The sequence below is a fragment of the Cygnus olor genome, chromosome Z, assembly GCF_009769625.2.
Source record: "Cygnus olor isolate bCygOlo1 chromosome Z, bCygOlo1.pri.v2, whole genome shotgun sequence".
NCBI classification, from domain to species: domain Eukaryota; kingdom Metazoa; phylum Chordata; class Aves; order Anseriformes; family Anatidae; genus Cygnus; species Cygnus olor.
In genome coordinates, this window is record NC_049198.1 from 61,200,758 (window position 1) to 61,214,877 (window position 14,120).

Genomic DNA, 14,120 nt, shown 5'->3' on the forward strand with positions numbered 1-14,120 from the left:
AAAGATGCTCACTGTAAAAGCATCACCGCTATTGCCTCTGGTTTAACAAAGTTAAGGGGGAAAATGTGGAAATAGTGAATGATTTTGCTCCCCCTACCTTGGCCCTTTTTATTAGTTGTGTTATATTCTGGTAAGACCCCGACAAGAAATGTCCGACTTTTCCCCTCCTCACAGGAAAAGGTGGACGTGGACTGCAGGTTATAAACCTAGACACACCTGGGGAAAGAAGACAAGAAGAATTAAAACTTAAAAAAGCCCAGCGGAGATAGACGAATGTCCCCACATCTCCAAAGGAAAGTTCATCGGATTTTTACTCTAGAGATCTCATCTTCAGGATGTCATTGAACACCTCCACTACAGGAAAAGGTGTGGATCCAAACACGGTTGACACTTATGACAGTGGCGATGATTGGGAAATCGGTGTTGGGAATTTAATAATCGATTTGGACGCCGATTTGGAGAAGGACAGACAGAAATTTGAGATGAATAATTCTACCAATACCACCAGCAGCAGCAACACCAGCTCCAAGGATTGCGGGGGTCTGGCTTCCAGTGGGGCTAATACTACCTCAGCCTTAGCTGATGGCCTAAAATTTGCTTCTGTTCAGCCCTCTGCTCCCCAGGGGAATTCCTCTCACAAAGAGACTAGCAAATCAAAAATGAAAAGGAGTAAAACTTCTAAGGATGCTAATAAATCTCTGCCTTCTGCTGCCTTGTATGGGATTCCTGAGATCAGCAGTGCTGGCAAGAGGCAGGAAGTCCAAGGGCGCCCTGGAGAGGCAACTGGCATGAATTCAGCACTGGGTCAAAGCGTGAGCAGTAACCCGAACGGCAATAATAACAACACCAGCAACACCACCACCACTATTGCCTCTTGTGGGAAAAACAAAGAGGAGAAACCAGGTAAAAACCAGGGCAGCAGAGGCTCCAAGCGGGATAAGGATGCGGGGAAGTCCAGGAAGGACAAGCAGCACGACCTGCAGCCGAGCCACCCCAATGGCCCCGGGGGTGGCAGCGGCCAGGCCCCCACAGGGCACCTCTATGGCTACGGGTCCAAGGGCGGTGGGAGCGGCAGCCCCTTCCACTGCACTGCTGCCACCGCTGTCGGGGAGGTGAGCAAAAGTGCCCCGGATTCAGGGTTAATGGGGAACTCTATTTTGGTAAAGAAGGAAGAGGAGGAGGAAGAGAGCCACAGGCGAATCAAGAAGTTGAAGACAGAAAAGGTAGGACAAAGCTCCTCTCCACCTCCTCTTCCGTGTCACCCCGTGTCTATGATAAACTTCCCACAGCTGTGTGTTTGGCTCCTGTCTCGTTACCTCTGCTCTGTGTCCGTAACATCCATCTGTTCTTCCTCTAAAAAAAGACACAAACCTCCTCCCCTGGGTGGGAGACACCACGTTTTGGGTGTGCTCCTTTCCCACACAATTTCCCCCACTGTTTCCAGACACAGAGAACGTTACCATCCTGCCCCTGCCTTCTGGTGACCTTTGCCCAGGAGGAAAAGCCCCGAGATGACCCCGGGTGAGCTGTCCCCGGTGTCAGCCGAGAGCAGCAGTGCTGGTACTGGTGGGATGGCACATGGGACGGCAGGCTGGAGGTGCCCCCATTTGCCTCAGGGGGTGCACAGCTCCAGCTCCTCCAGCAGCAGCTCGGGCACGTGCTAACTGTCCTGCCATGAGGCCACAGGGACCCCACACCCTAGTCCCACTCTCAAGAGCCAAGGCTGGGAAAAGGGAGGCAGCCACAAGGCCCCTGGGCTCTGCTGTGTCCCTCTGTGGGGACGAGGGATGCTTGTTGCACAGGGGGGCTCCTGCAGTGGGGCAGCAGCCCCCAGGCGCTGGTGCAGAGAGGAATGATCCAGCAGGCAGGCGGTGCCCCTGGTCTTGCTGGAAGGCGGAGGCTGGCAGGAGGGGAGGCACCTCGTCCCGACACACGTACGTGTGCCAAAGGGCTCTCGGAGCAGAGAGGAGCTCACTGGTCTGAGCCCTGCTGGCGCTTGGACGTGCACTGCTTGTGTGCTGAGTGGTGGAAATGTGTGAAAGGCACCAAGCGGGGGTGTGCGCTTTTGTTCCTTTATGTTAATGCAGCCAAGGATGCTTTCTGTACGAATAAATGCCCACCGTTGTGCTCAGAGGGAAGGGTGGAGGCAGAGCACGGCTTTTGTAACAGCTTGTTGGAGGAGGTTCTGGTGTCAGCGGGAGCTGCTCCGTCCCAGGGCAGACGGTGTTGTAGTGGGGTCTGGGGGGCTAGATCATGGGTCAGATGGACTCCACAGGTTGTCCAGCACGGATAACCTAACCTACCTATCAGCCTACCCCAAAAATGGAGCAAGTCGACGCCCCATGAGCGAGTAGCATCAGGGTGTTAGACTGAGACCTCATTGTCTGCTGCTGTGCTCCTAAATTATTTGCTCTTACTGTTTCCCTGGGCAAATGCTCAGTGATAGGAAAACTTTCGGGCTGGTGTTAATGGTATGGTCTGCAAGCATCTGGGAGGGCTGTAGGTCTCAGGGAAAAGTTATGGCTCTTTATGACCTGTTACCGGCTTTTTAGCGTTTCAGCGGTGTTGAAGGTTTTGTAATGTCAAAGTCGACTTTTGAGGATTAGATTTGGGTGTTTGTGACATGAGATATTGGTAGAAACTTGAAAATAATTTCAAGGGCTTGTATTCGAGGCAAGGAACAAATCAAATTTCATATTGTATGCATATTACTGCTTTTAAGATAGCATATCTACAGATGAATTTGAATGAACCTTGTGACCTTTTCTAAATGCAGATGAGAGAAAACCAGATTGATTCAATGCATATGTATATGCTTTGATTTATGGAAGTTCTGCTCACTGTGAGAAGGTGTCCTAAAATCTCATGCTCTCTTTATTAACTTAGTACAGTAGGCATTTACTTTTGTTGCCAATAGTCTTCAAATTGCAGTTCTCTAATCTGTTTTAACTATCTAGATAAATTGCCCTAATCCAGTCTTCACAATGGTTGTGGTTAAAGAGTCAGAGCCATTTGATTGGATTCAGTGGCTGCCTGGAATGTGGGAGGTACTGCCCTTTTGCAACCCCCTTAGCCTTTTAATCTTTCAGCCAAATGTTCATATTCAACAATTTTGTTTAGCTGGCAATCTGAACATTTCAGTATCTCAAAGGCTGCTGTCATGGCAACGGAGATTAGAGAGTGGTGTGGTTTCTCCAGTTTTTGTGTTCTTTTCAGTCTCAAGTCACACAGGAAATTGTATGAAGAACTCACATACATGTGAGTAATCGTATGTGCAATGTAAATGGAACGGCCTGTAAATTCAGAGCAAACACGTATGGGGTGCTTTAGAGCCGGTGGTACCCTTGGCGTTGTGGCTGCTGCTCCAATAGCAGTTGAGTTGGAGCGTGGATTTCTGCTAACAGCCACTGCTGTTGGCACACAGTGACTTTAATACAGGCTTCACACATTAGAGTCGTGCAGTGTTGGCCATTGTCTGGCACACTGGTGTGCTTGCTTGCTGTCTTAAATAACATCCCTTAGCATTTCTCTTCCTAGAGAATGTTCCCTACTAGACATACGACAATAATAAACCTCATTGCTGACAGTGGTGGTAGTGAAACTTCAGTGTTTTATGTTTGTTGTTTTGGCGTTTTTCCCAAATGGTTAATAATCATTAGGGCTTTTTTTCTTTTTTTTTTTTTTCTGTAAGGGTTTTAAATTTGTGTTCAGACTAGGATGGATGTGCTTTACTTGGATAAAGCACCTTGTGTCTGTAGACACATAATTTTCAAGCCTGCATGTTAAAATCAATTTCCAGTTATCTTAATGCAGTGAAAGACATGTCTCACGAACTTGGATGTGTCCTAATAGATAGAAATGAGTTAATGCCTGCTGAGTCAAAATCTAAAGGTTTTTTGTATCTGGTGTAGAATTGCATATGTTTACTATTTGTGAAAAGCTTGGAGCAGATTCCCTGGAGTTGTAGTCACTGTTTAGTTTTCACAGCATGCTTCAATGTCTATTTTTGGTCTATTTATTCTGTTTCCTTGCTGCAGAAAGTCATGTAAAACATGATAAATAGGATCTTATGAAGCCTAATTAAATCAATGACTGTGTTCTGCTGGCTCTTTTATGCAGAAACCGCAAGTATGTTGTAAAAGTCGCCACTCCCCTAATATGTGGATAAAGTCAAAGTATGCTGTAATTCTAAGATGTTTGAGCTATATTCATGCAGCCCATTTTGTGGTTAAGCCACCAGTGACATGTCTGAATAAGTAGCTTTGACAGGTAGGCTAACCACTCCTAAGATTTTTGGTGTTAAAACCTGTCTCCATTTTCCATTCCTTATCCATACCATACCATTTTTAGCACAGTTACTGTTTGTCAGCATGAACTCTTCATCTGTTTTAGCTATGTTTTTGTATTTTTAACAGCTGTTACATTGAAAAGAGTTCAGTTTATCAACAGAAAATTACTATCTGTGTGTTGCAGGAAGATTTGGGGATTCAAACACAATGTCACAATGTACTCTGAGATATGGGAAAATGGTAGTTGGCATATGAAAATCTGTGTGTTTAAAAGAAAATAATACAGAAGATCTGAAGCTGTAGTCAGGTGCAGTTTTTAAATGAATGTCAAGTGATATTCCAGGATTGGATTTTTCTGTTGTCTTAGCACGTTGCGTTGGATTAAGACTGCATTTCGCATCTGAACGTTGTCGTCAGCAAATTAACGTGTTGGCTGGTATTGTTCATTTTATCTTCGCTTCTCGTAGCAGGATTGCGGGTGATCTATACTTTGTCAGGAAATTTGTGTGCATTTTACCCACTGATGTAAATCATTTAAGTACATGCTTTGTTTAATGGTGTTATGGCGATATGCTTTTCATGTACTTTCCTCGCTGGCCTTGGGTGTAGTTTATTCACTGTGAAATAAAAGGGCAAGCAGGTCACCCGCTGTAATTAAAGAACAAAGTCTATTGTTGTTTGACAGCAAACTGTTTTGAAAGCTACATAAGGGATTTAGCTGTTAAAAAGTGATAACTATGGGTGCCTAACAATAAGCATGGCTCAGGGTTCTCAAAGTCCTGTAGGGCAGCCTCGCAGCGTGGCGGTGCTTTCTGAGCTGGGTGAAGAGGTGCTGCCCTTTGGCCAAGGGAGGCGGTGGGCGTGAAGCCACTGACCCTGACGTGGCCGCGCGAGCAGACCTGCTGCAGCACCCCTCCACGGAGCCTCTGGGGCACGGCGTGGGACTGCTGGGAAAAGGCTGTGCTTTCGGCACCAGTAATTTTACAATTTTAATAACTTCATAAATACCCAGTAAAAAGGAAGGGATTGATTGTCCAGATGTCATGAGGTTAACCATGTTCTCCATGTTAAAGGGCTTTGCTGCAAGACTGTTTTAATTATAGCTATATAAAGACTTGTTTTTCCAAAGTAGCATTTTATAGTCCAATAAATGAAATGTATGTTAAAAGTGCTAAGCAAAATCTCCCGTAACCACAGAGGTGTTCAATAACCAGATTCAAGGAACATGGAAAGTACCATCTGTTCCTAGTTTTCAGCATAAAACCAGGAATAGAATAGTTGAGATTTGCCCATATTTTTGAGACTCTCTCCTTTTTTATTATTATTATCATTATTTTAAAAAGTTCACCTGGCACTTTATAGAAGCTTTCTGAAATGCAATAATACAGGAGAGACTGCGAAAACACATGTTCGTACATATAGTTAACCGGTTCCACTTTCATTTAAAGAGATTTCCAGAAGCTCAGTCATTGAAGAATTTATAATAGTGAATCACCTCCTGCAGGCAAACACAATAAGGGTCAGTCCTTCAAAGATCTTACTATTTAGCTAGAACCTGAATTATTCTGTCAGTTTTTCCCCAAGAGGTAAAAGGAAGGAGGAAAAAAAATAAAAAGAAGACTCTCCAAAGATAACTTTAGCAAGCTCTTATCAGTCACCTAATCACATATGATAAAACCACTGACGAAATTTTTCCATGCAGAGACTTGGGAGAGTTGTTCTAGGATCGCTGATAGCGGGAAAATTACTCTTTTAAAGATAACTTGAGTTCTGACCTGTTTGGCAGTGAGATTCCTGGCTGCAGCCTGCGAGCCCTGGATAAAACACCATCCGGCCTTTGTTGGAGGCCTTTGACTGAAGTCATTAGACTGGTGTTGTGCCGCCCTGAGATAAATGGCATTATCTGTGCGTGGCCTGACAGGAAGCAGACAAGTTAATGGCAGGCTGCAGGGCGGATCCGCGCGGTCCGGGCTGAAGGGTGAAGCCCAGACCCCAGGCTGCAGCCACGTTCCTGCTCCTCTGCTGAGGGCCTTGACTGTTGGAAAACTGTTTTGACAATGGCAATGTAAATTGGAAATCAGGAATGTGTGGGTTTCCTTGCACGCTAAAACTGTTGTGGTTTGTGCGTAAGAAATGAGTGATGCGGTTTTGAGGAGGTGCCATCTCCATATTCCCTAGCGCTGGTGTTTACAGGAGAGCCTGGGCTGCCTTCTGCTAATCGAACACATCCTGAAGGCAGTGTCCCCCTCAGTTTGCTCTACCATCCCTGCGATCTGCATTTGTACTGCTAGGCTAAACACTGTTATGTCAGTGGCGGCAGGACTCGTCCTGTGGTTGCTTTGTAAAACAGGTGTATTAATAAAAGGGGGAAAAAAAAAACAAGAACAGTCCACAACAGTGTAAATTATGTTTCCTTAGGGAGAAAGTGTTGAGAATAGGCAGCAGTGTGGAACAAAATGGAACCCACCGCAAACTGAACACTTGTCACGCTCGGGTCCACTTCAGTTTCTTCCTTGTGGCCTTTAGTGAAGATGCTCAGAAAATCCATCATCCTGTTCTGCACCTGCACGCCTGGTGGTTGCCTGGCCCCAGTGCCCTGCCTGGACTTTCCAGATTTGCTGTAGTCTCCATGATGAGTCCCTAGATCACAGGACACTTGAGTGTGTCCTGAGGGATGACTTGGTCAGCTCCACAGGGTGTTTGGAGATGTTGTTCCAGCTGAGAGCCAGACCACATGCTATGTGGTTAAAGCCCAGGGGGCAGGTAGGAGGGAGAGTGGGTGAGCTGAGACACCCTTGAAATGATGCCAGCTGTGACACCACTATTGAGTGCACCGCACAGCTGCATACTGGCACCCTTTCCTCCCTTCGGAGCCAGGAGGATCCCACATGTCCAGAAACCACACGTGGGATTAAAGGTCATCAGGCAGGGTCCGTGAAACGGTAGGTCAGAAGACCTTCCTGATCAGAGGACGGAAGGAAATGGAATGGGAGACGTAGACCAAGTAGGCCTTGAATAGTTGCCTTCAGAGTGCCCAGTGTGACTCGACAGACTGTGCTGCTGTTGACCCAGCTGCCCATAGCCTTGACTGCAAGAGTCTTTGAAGTGCTCCTTTTATTTATGCGATGTGGGTCTGCCAGCCTGGGGCAGTGTTACCAGTGCACGTGGTATCTGAGCACGTTTTACAAGTGTTGTCAGGAAGGCAGACTCAGAAACACTAACATTTCTGCTATTAGAAATACCACCTTCACTGCTGTTTCTGGTAAAGACATAAGAGTTAGGTATTTGAGGTTTTCATCACCCACTCTTAGAAACAGGTTGTGTCTCTTCCAGGGATACTTGAGCAGCTTGGCGTGTACTTGCTGGATGTTCAGTGTTCCTCAGTTGTAGCACTCAAGTTTTGCATTGCCAGTTGGCTACGTATTCCAGGTTTGTTCCATGGTATACAGGTGAGATTGCCGAGTATAACTACATTTTAGTCTGCCTTGCTCTGAGCTAATGTACTTAGTACAGCTGATCCAACAGATAGGTTATTCTTTACTTAAGAGGGTTGACACTATGCTGGCTTTACCTTGTACTTACGTAATGTTGCAGTGTATGCTACAATGTGTTACTGCATTTCCTGGAAGGACAGAGAGCTTATCTGACTTCTTGATTGTGCTTTATTGCTTATAATAAATACATCCTCTCATGGGTCCTCAGATGGTGGTCACAGCTGTGGGTGCATTGACTTCTGTTGAAGGGCTGGCCATAGTTCTGCTAAAAGCTTGTGTTTGTTTTGCTATATTTTCATACTGAGGAGTTATTTTTATTTGTTAACAATAATCACAGGAAATACATTGATCTTCTAAAAACTCTGGTCTATATACAACATTCCCTGTTGGGTGAAAGATAGCAAAATGGTTGTCTGTGAAAATTTCTGATTATAATGTAAATACAAAATGTAAATATCTTTTTAAAATTCATAAAAGCTTGTTTATATATATATATTTTTTCTTCAATTTGGCAAACTTTTCTTTTTCCCTTTTCACATCAGAATGTTTCTGCCCCAGCTCTTCTGTGGTGCAGTGTTTAACCAAAGTGAATAATAATGCAAGCTATCATTTTTTAATTTGCTTAAAAATATGTTTGAAATAAGATAATTTGAATAAAGATAATAACCGGTTTTCATAGAAGGACTTCTGGGGTTTTCTTAATATGAGATTTTAAATCACAAGATTTTTTTTGATTATGTTCATTAATTATACCCACAGTTCATTGCAGGCTATGAGTAGCCATTTGGGCAAATGCAAAGATCAGACTGTGATCTTGGGTTGTGCCGTAGCCAGGGTTTCAGCAAGCACTCTCTGTTGCATTTTGTCTTAATTTAGGCTAAATGGTCTTGGCAATTGGAACAAAGTCTTTACATTTGAATGAAAGGTTGTAAAACTATTCAGAGTGACTTGGCTGACAAGCACGTTCTTTGTAATTTTTGTTTTCCTTTTTTTTTTTTTTTTTTTTTTTGGAAAAAGATAAAAGAAGATTCAGGCGGGTAGGAATACATGGTTGCTTCTTATGGCTCTGTGTACATGTGCATGTATACATACACACTCTGTGTTTATAAACAGGACTATTTGATCAAAAGATGTAAGGGAGTGAGTAGGGTAAGTTGCATGCAATGAAAGAGGTTTGGGGATTGTACATGTATTTAGATTTTCGACCTGAAGGGTAGCTATGGTGTTTGATCACAACACTACCAGTAAATGAGTTGTATTTTATGGAGAGAAGTGTATTATCTCTGCTTTTCTAGTAGGCAAGCAAACGCTGCTAAATCTCACCTTCTCTAACATCTACCTGTAATTTCCACTGAGGCTATTCAGAAAAAGCCATTGGAAATTTAAATTTGAAATCCCCCCCACCCCCCCACCCCCATTTTTTTTTAGTAAATTTTAATGTAAAGAAGGGCAATGTTGAATTGAGTCCTTTATGATAAACCTTCCTCAACCATTATGACTCAATATGGTCTTTAGAAATAGTAAGCACTTAAAATTGGTTCACTTATCTTCTCCCATTTTCCTCTCCCAGTTTTTGATTCGTCTTAGACTAAATCTTATTCCCGGGCACAAACCCAGCTTGGCTGAGGTGATTCAGTCTCCTGGGAATCTACACTGTCAAATAATAACACAAGAAAAATGTGCCCATGGGGATATTTGAAGCATATGCCAATAGTGGTGTGCAAACGCAATTTTTTGCAGTCAAAAGAGCAAACTAAAAATCTATTGATTGTGGTTACTTGGTGTTTTCGGAACACTGGTATTCTAGTTATTGAATTGTCTTGTCATGTTAACCAGCAAGCAGATGGCATTATGCCAAAAAAGTATACTTTTACTTAAAGGAACTTTAGAGGTTTTGATGTGTTTTCTTTTCCTCTTATTTCCCTGATGGCTTCTTTTTATTGAAGAGTAACATGAGGAGACCTGGTAGCAATTTCATTGCTTTCCCATAACAGTTTGAAATAATAGCTTGGTCTTTGGTTGCCAGTCAAGTTTCTACCAGTCAGCTTGATTCTGTTTTTTATCATGTGGCAGTGGAATATGAAAAAGTATATTTGTAGTTTGCTCTCAGAAACTGGCTCCTTTTTTTTTTTTCTCTCATGCTTCAATTAGCAGCAGAGGAGTAAGCTCCAATTGGTCACACTTACGTAAACTCCTAGAATTCACTTTCTATTATTCTGATAAAAGACAGCAGTCAAGTTTAGGCTGAATTTCCTAGGAAATTGAGGTGCATCTGGCCTCTGATGCACAAGGCGCTTTGATTTTGCACACACTTAATTTCTTGCATTAGCCGTTGAGTTAATTCAGGGGCTCTGTTAAGTCCATTCCTCACTTCTAAATTCACACTACTCAAATGCCACCTTCATTGGTGAATTTCAGTGATACTGCATTGAGCTATGGTAGAAGTGTATCTCTGTGTGCCCATAGGTCTACATTACACAAGCACAGATTTTACAGTTTTCACTGCTTCCCTCAACCATTGAGAAGAGTTAAATGCAATTTGTAATCTCAGTTCTCATAGTGCACAGGGCCAGACCAAATTATTTTTGGATTTCCTGTCACCTCCTTGGCTGATTCCTGCAGATGGCTCATGTTAAAAGCAACAATAATGTTTGAATTGGAAGAGTTTGGTCTTTGGGTTTTCATTCTTCATGGAGAACTGTTTATTTGTGTGTGGTTCGCCACACTACATGGATAGGACTATCAAATCTGTGCTTTATTATAGGCTTAAAGCAGTGGGTAATGGCAGTAGTTGCATGTTCCAGGGCTTCGTGTTCTTGCCAATTCCTTCTTTTTGAAGGAGGAGAATGGAACTAGATTTGTATCTCTGCAACAAAAGGTAATAGTTAGAAGCAAATAAAATTAGAAATGGACCTCAATGCAACTCTGTTTTGCTGCTAGAAATTTTAAATCTGATTTAGTAAATGTCCAGGGACTTGTTTAGTTAGCGCGCACTGAAGATACAGATCTAACACTCCAGAGGCGTGCTGGCTCTACTGAACATACTTGACGTAGAGTTTTACCAGTTGTTTTTTGCCCTGGGTTTAATGTTAGGCAGGGTATGTTGAATTGCACTGGAGTTCAGGAATTTGAAGGAAAAAAATTGTTGTAATTTGAGAACAGTGAAGATTGTTGTTGGCACTCCCTGCCTTCCTATAAAGCTAAACTCATCTGACACTCTTCAACCACTAGTAAGGTGTAGTCTCGGGTAATACGCTTAGTGTTGCTAGTTGCCTTTTAAGGATAGGGTTACATACATTTATGCATGTATGTATATAAACAAATACATACATATGTGTGTGTATGTACATCTGTGTATGTATATAGGGTGTATACATGCACACACACATATAAAGAAATGCTACTGTTTTACAAATACAGCAGCTGAGTTTTTGCTAATAGTCTTTATTTACATTTCATGTCCAGATCCTTTAACAATCTTTCCTGTGATTCTGCACTAGGTGCCAAACACTGATGGAGAAAGCTAGCAGCTGTTTCCATTACAGCATTGGTACATTTTTCTCTATGCTTTATTTTCATTTTTATATTCCCCTCCAACCTTTTGTAATCACTCCTTAAAAAAGAATTTTCCCTTTGCCTCTGATGTATCTGTTTGCAGGCTTCTGTGTTATTCTTAGCTTTAAAAATATCAAACCTGCTTGATTTTTTTTCTGCTACATGCTTAATGCTTTGACTCTTGCTCAATTCAAATAAGTAGTTCATTACTTTATGTCTGAGTAAGTCCTGCCTGAGATGAGTCCAGGTTACAGAACAAGGCCTAGTATGACCAATTTGATTATTCCTGTAGCAACTTGAGTCTCAGTATGATTTGTATTTTTTTCCATGCCACCTGGATAGTATTTTTCTTATTCTTACTCTTTCCTTCACCATCTCTCTGAAAATAATAGTTTCATGGCTGTATGCTGTTACTGCTGAGATATGACTGAGAACTGCATACCGTACAGTGAGGCACATTCATTTTCATCTAGTACCCGTTTATTGCCTTGAGCACTGTAAATCTGTCAGCTCTTCACGATGCTTTCACCTCTTTCTTCATTTGCTCCAGCTTCTAGTTTGACAATGTTCCCCTGAGGCAGAATTCTAATCTGCTTCCAATTAGTTGCAAAATGTGACTCAAATTTCCACATTATGGCTGCTGTTTTACTTGCACGCACACATCTAGAAACAAATTAATGCTCTTGAATATTTATTTTTGAGCCTTCAGATTTATGCTGGGAGGAAGAGTTGCCAACTATTTTCAAAGCACTTCCAAGATTTACCTTTTTCCTCAAACTGTAATATTTACTGTAGACTTAAAATGCCTCTTACTGCTTTATGTTTACAAAACCTTTTCAGCTGACTGGTAATTACAGAAGATGCATCACATATGGATAAATTCTAAAAATGAACAATACTTGTAATTAAGGTTAAATTTGTGATTACTATGCCAAAGCAGGATACAAAGCACTTTTTTTTTTCCCCAGGGCTAACACAGCAATTTTTTTTTAACCTTTACTGTAGTTTTTGAGAATGAGCGTACTTAGTTGCCACCTGTCTGCAAGTCACTTACTATCCCTGACTCTAGAAGTCATCATTTGGTTGAAAGGGTGGGAGGGGAGAGACAGAGATTCATTTGGTCTTTAGTGAGTTTTTGTAGATAGAGCTAATTTAAAATCTGTTTGCATGCATCCCCCTATAGGTGTCTGTACTTGTGTATACGTGTATCTACATGAGTACATGGGTGTATCTTTAAAAGATTTGATATAAATGCAGTTTTGGGATTCTCAGTTAACATTTGTATTCCTATGAGTAATTTCATTAGGGATACAGCCTTTACAGTTCACTGGGGAAAAAGTGAATTTTTGGATGGAAAGTCCAGAGATCTAGATTAATACACTGCAGAAAGGACTGGAATCTAAACCCTGCTTGCAGGCTGAACTTTTGTTTGGGCAAAACCAGCATCGAAGCCTCCGTGACATTTCTGCTTGATTGCCCTTCTGCCTCAGTGCCTTATGTCTGTAGTTGCCTATATGGAGAAACACAGTATATTTAATTCAAATGTACCAGTAGCTAAATTTATAGGTGCAAATCTTCAGTAGAGTTTAGCACTCTGCAGCTTGGCAGATTGATGTCAGCAGCCGTAATAGACTTTAAATAGGCTTGCGGAATTTCATTGGGAGTATATTGCTGAAGTTGATATTGCTAAGTACCTGTCATTTCTAAATGAGATTTGCACCTGTAAATTTAGCTGTTCATTTGCAGTAATTCACTTACTTATAGACAGATTTTTTTGAAATGTTTCACTGTCTTTACCATCCCGCATTGAGTCAGTAGCGTGCTAGCCCCATGCTATATATGTGAATATCGGAGTGGAGGTGAACACGCACATGCATCGTGTTTGGGTTCACAGTTCCTGAGAAAGTATTTTCCATCAGGAACAAAAATGTAAAAACAGAGATAGAGGAAAATGACCTTGATGTTACCCTGATTTTTCTTGGGTCAAAAATGACTCTTAACTGCATAGATGAGAAACCTAGAATGCTATTTATTTCTCTAAAGATTTCGCTTCCTCTTGTAGACTCTTGTGATTCACAACATCATTTTATGAGGAAACAGTATTTGCAAACATGGTGAAATGCTGCAGCAGCGTGACCTTTTTTTTCTCATGCAACATTGAACTCTGTGAGGGCCAGCTTTGAAGTCAAGGTGAATTGCAGTTCGGCTGTCGAGTTCGGCTGATTATCGGCTGTCGAGAAAAAAAGTGCACAGATAATTGAAGCCAAAGTGGAATGTATGTATTTGCAGCTTACAGGAACAGGCTTAAAGATATCCACGGTGCTTAACCAGGGCAGCACATAAAAAAACAGACCCTCATGCCCAAAGGTATGTACACATACACATGCACGCACACAACCCCACATTATTAATTTTTCAGGCAAAAGCCACAGTGCTCGTGAGAAGCATTAAATGCTTTTGTTGATAGCTTATAGTTTTATAAACTCTAAATGAGCTTATTGCCTTTTAACCAGCACTAAATAATAGAAGAACCTATGAGCCTCCACATTGGACAGCAGCCAAACAGCTAAAGAAAGAAAAAAAAAAGGAAATGAATGGTTTAATTGTAGAGCAAATCATTTGTTTACAGATTAAGACCTATTTGGTAGCCAAATCCTATGGACAAGGAGGTGAAAGAATGAGGCACTAAGGTACAGGAAATGAGCTTTACATTTTGTGAATAAGTCCTGCTATTTTTACCTCCTCCTAAAACAGAGGAGGCAAGGAAAAATGAATTGTTAAA

The 14,120-nt window shown here is 42.1% G+C and overlaps 1 protein-coding gene across 2 annotated transcripts in view; it reads left to right on the top strand.

Annotated features, from left to right (window-relative positions):
- Positions 1-335: 335 nt before the first annotated feature.
- ZNF608 (zinc finger protein 608) overlaps positions 336-14,120 on the top strand; it is a 98,508-nt gene continuing 84,723 nt past the window's right edge. For both annotated transcript variants that reach the window (XM_040541147.1, XM_040541148.1), the window contains exon 1: positions 336-1,223. In XM_040541147.1, coding sequence (XP_040397081.1) covers positions 336-1,223 — 888 coding nt within the window. The remainder of the gene's footprint in view (positions 1,224-14,120) is intronic.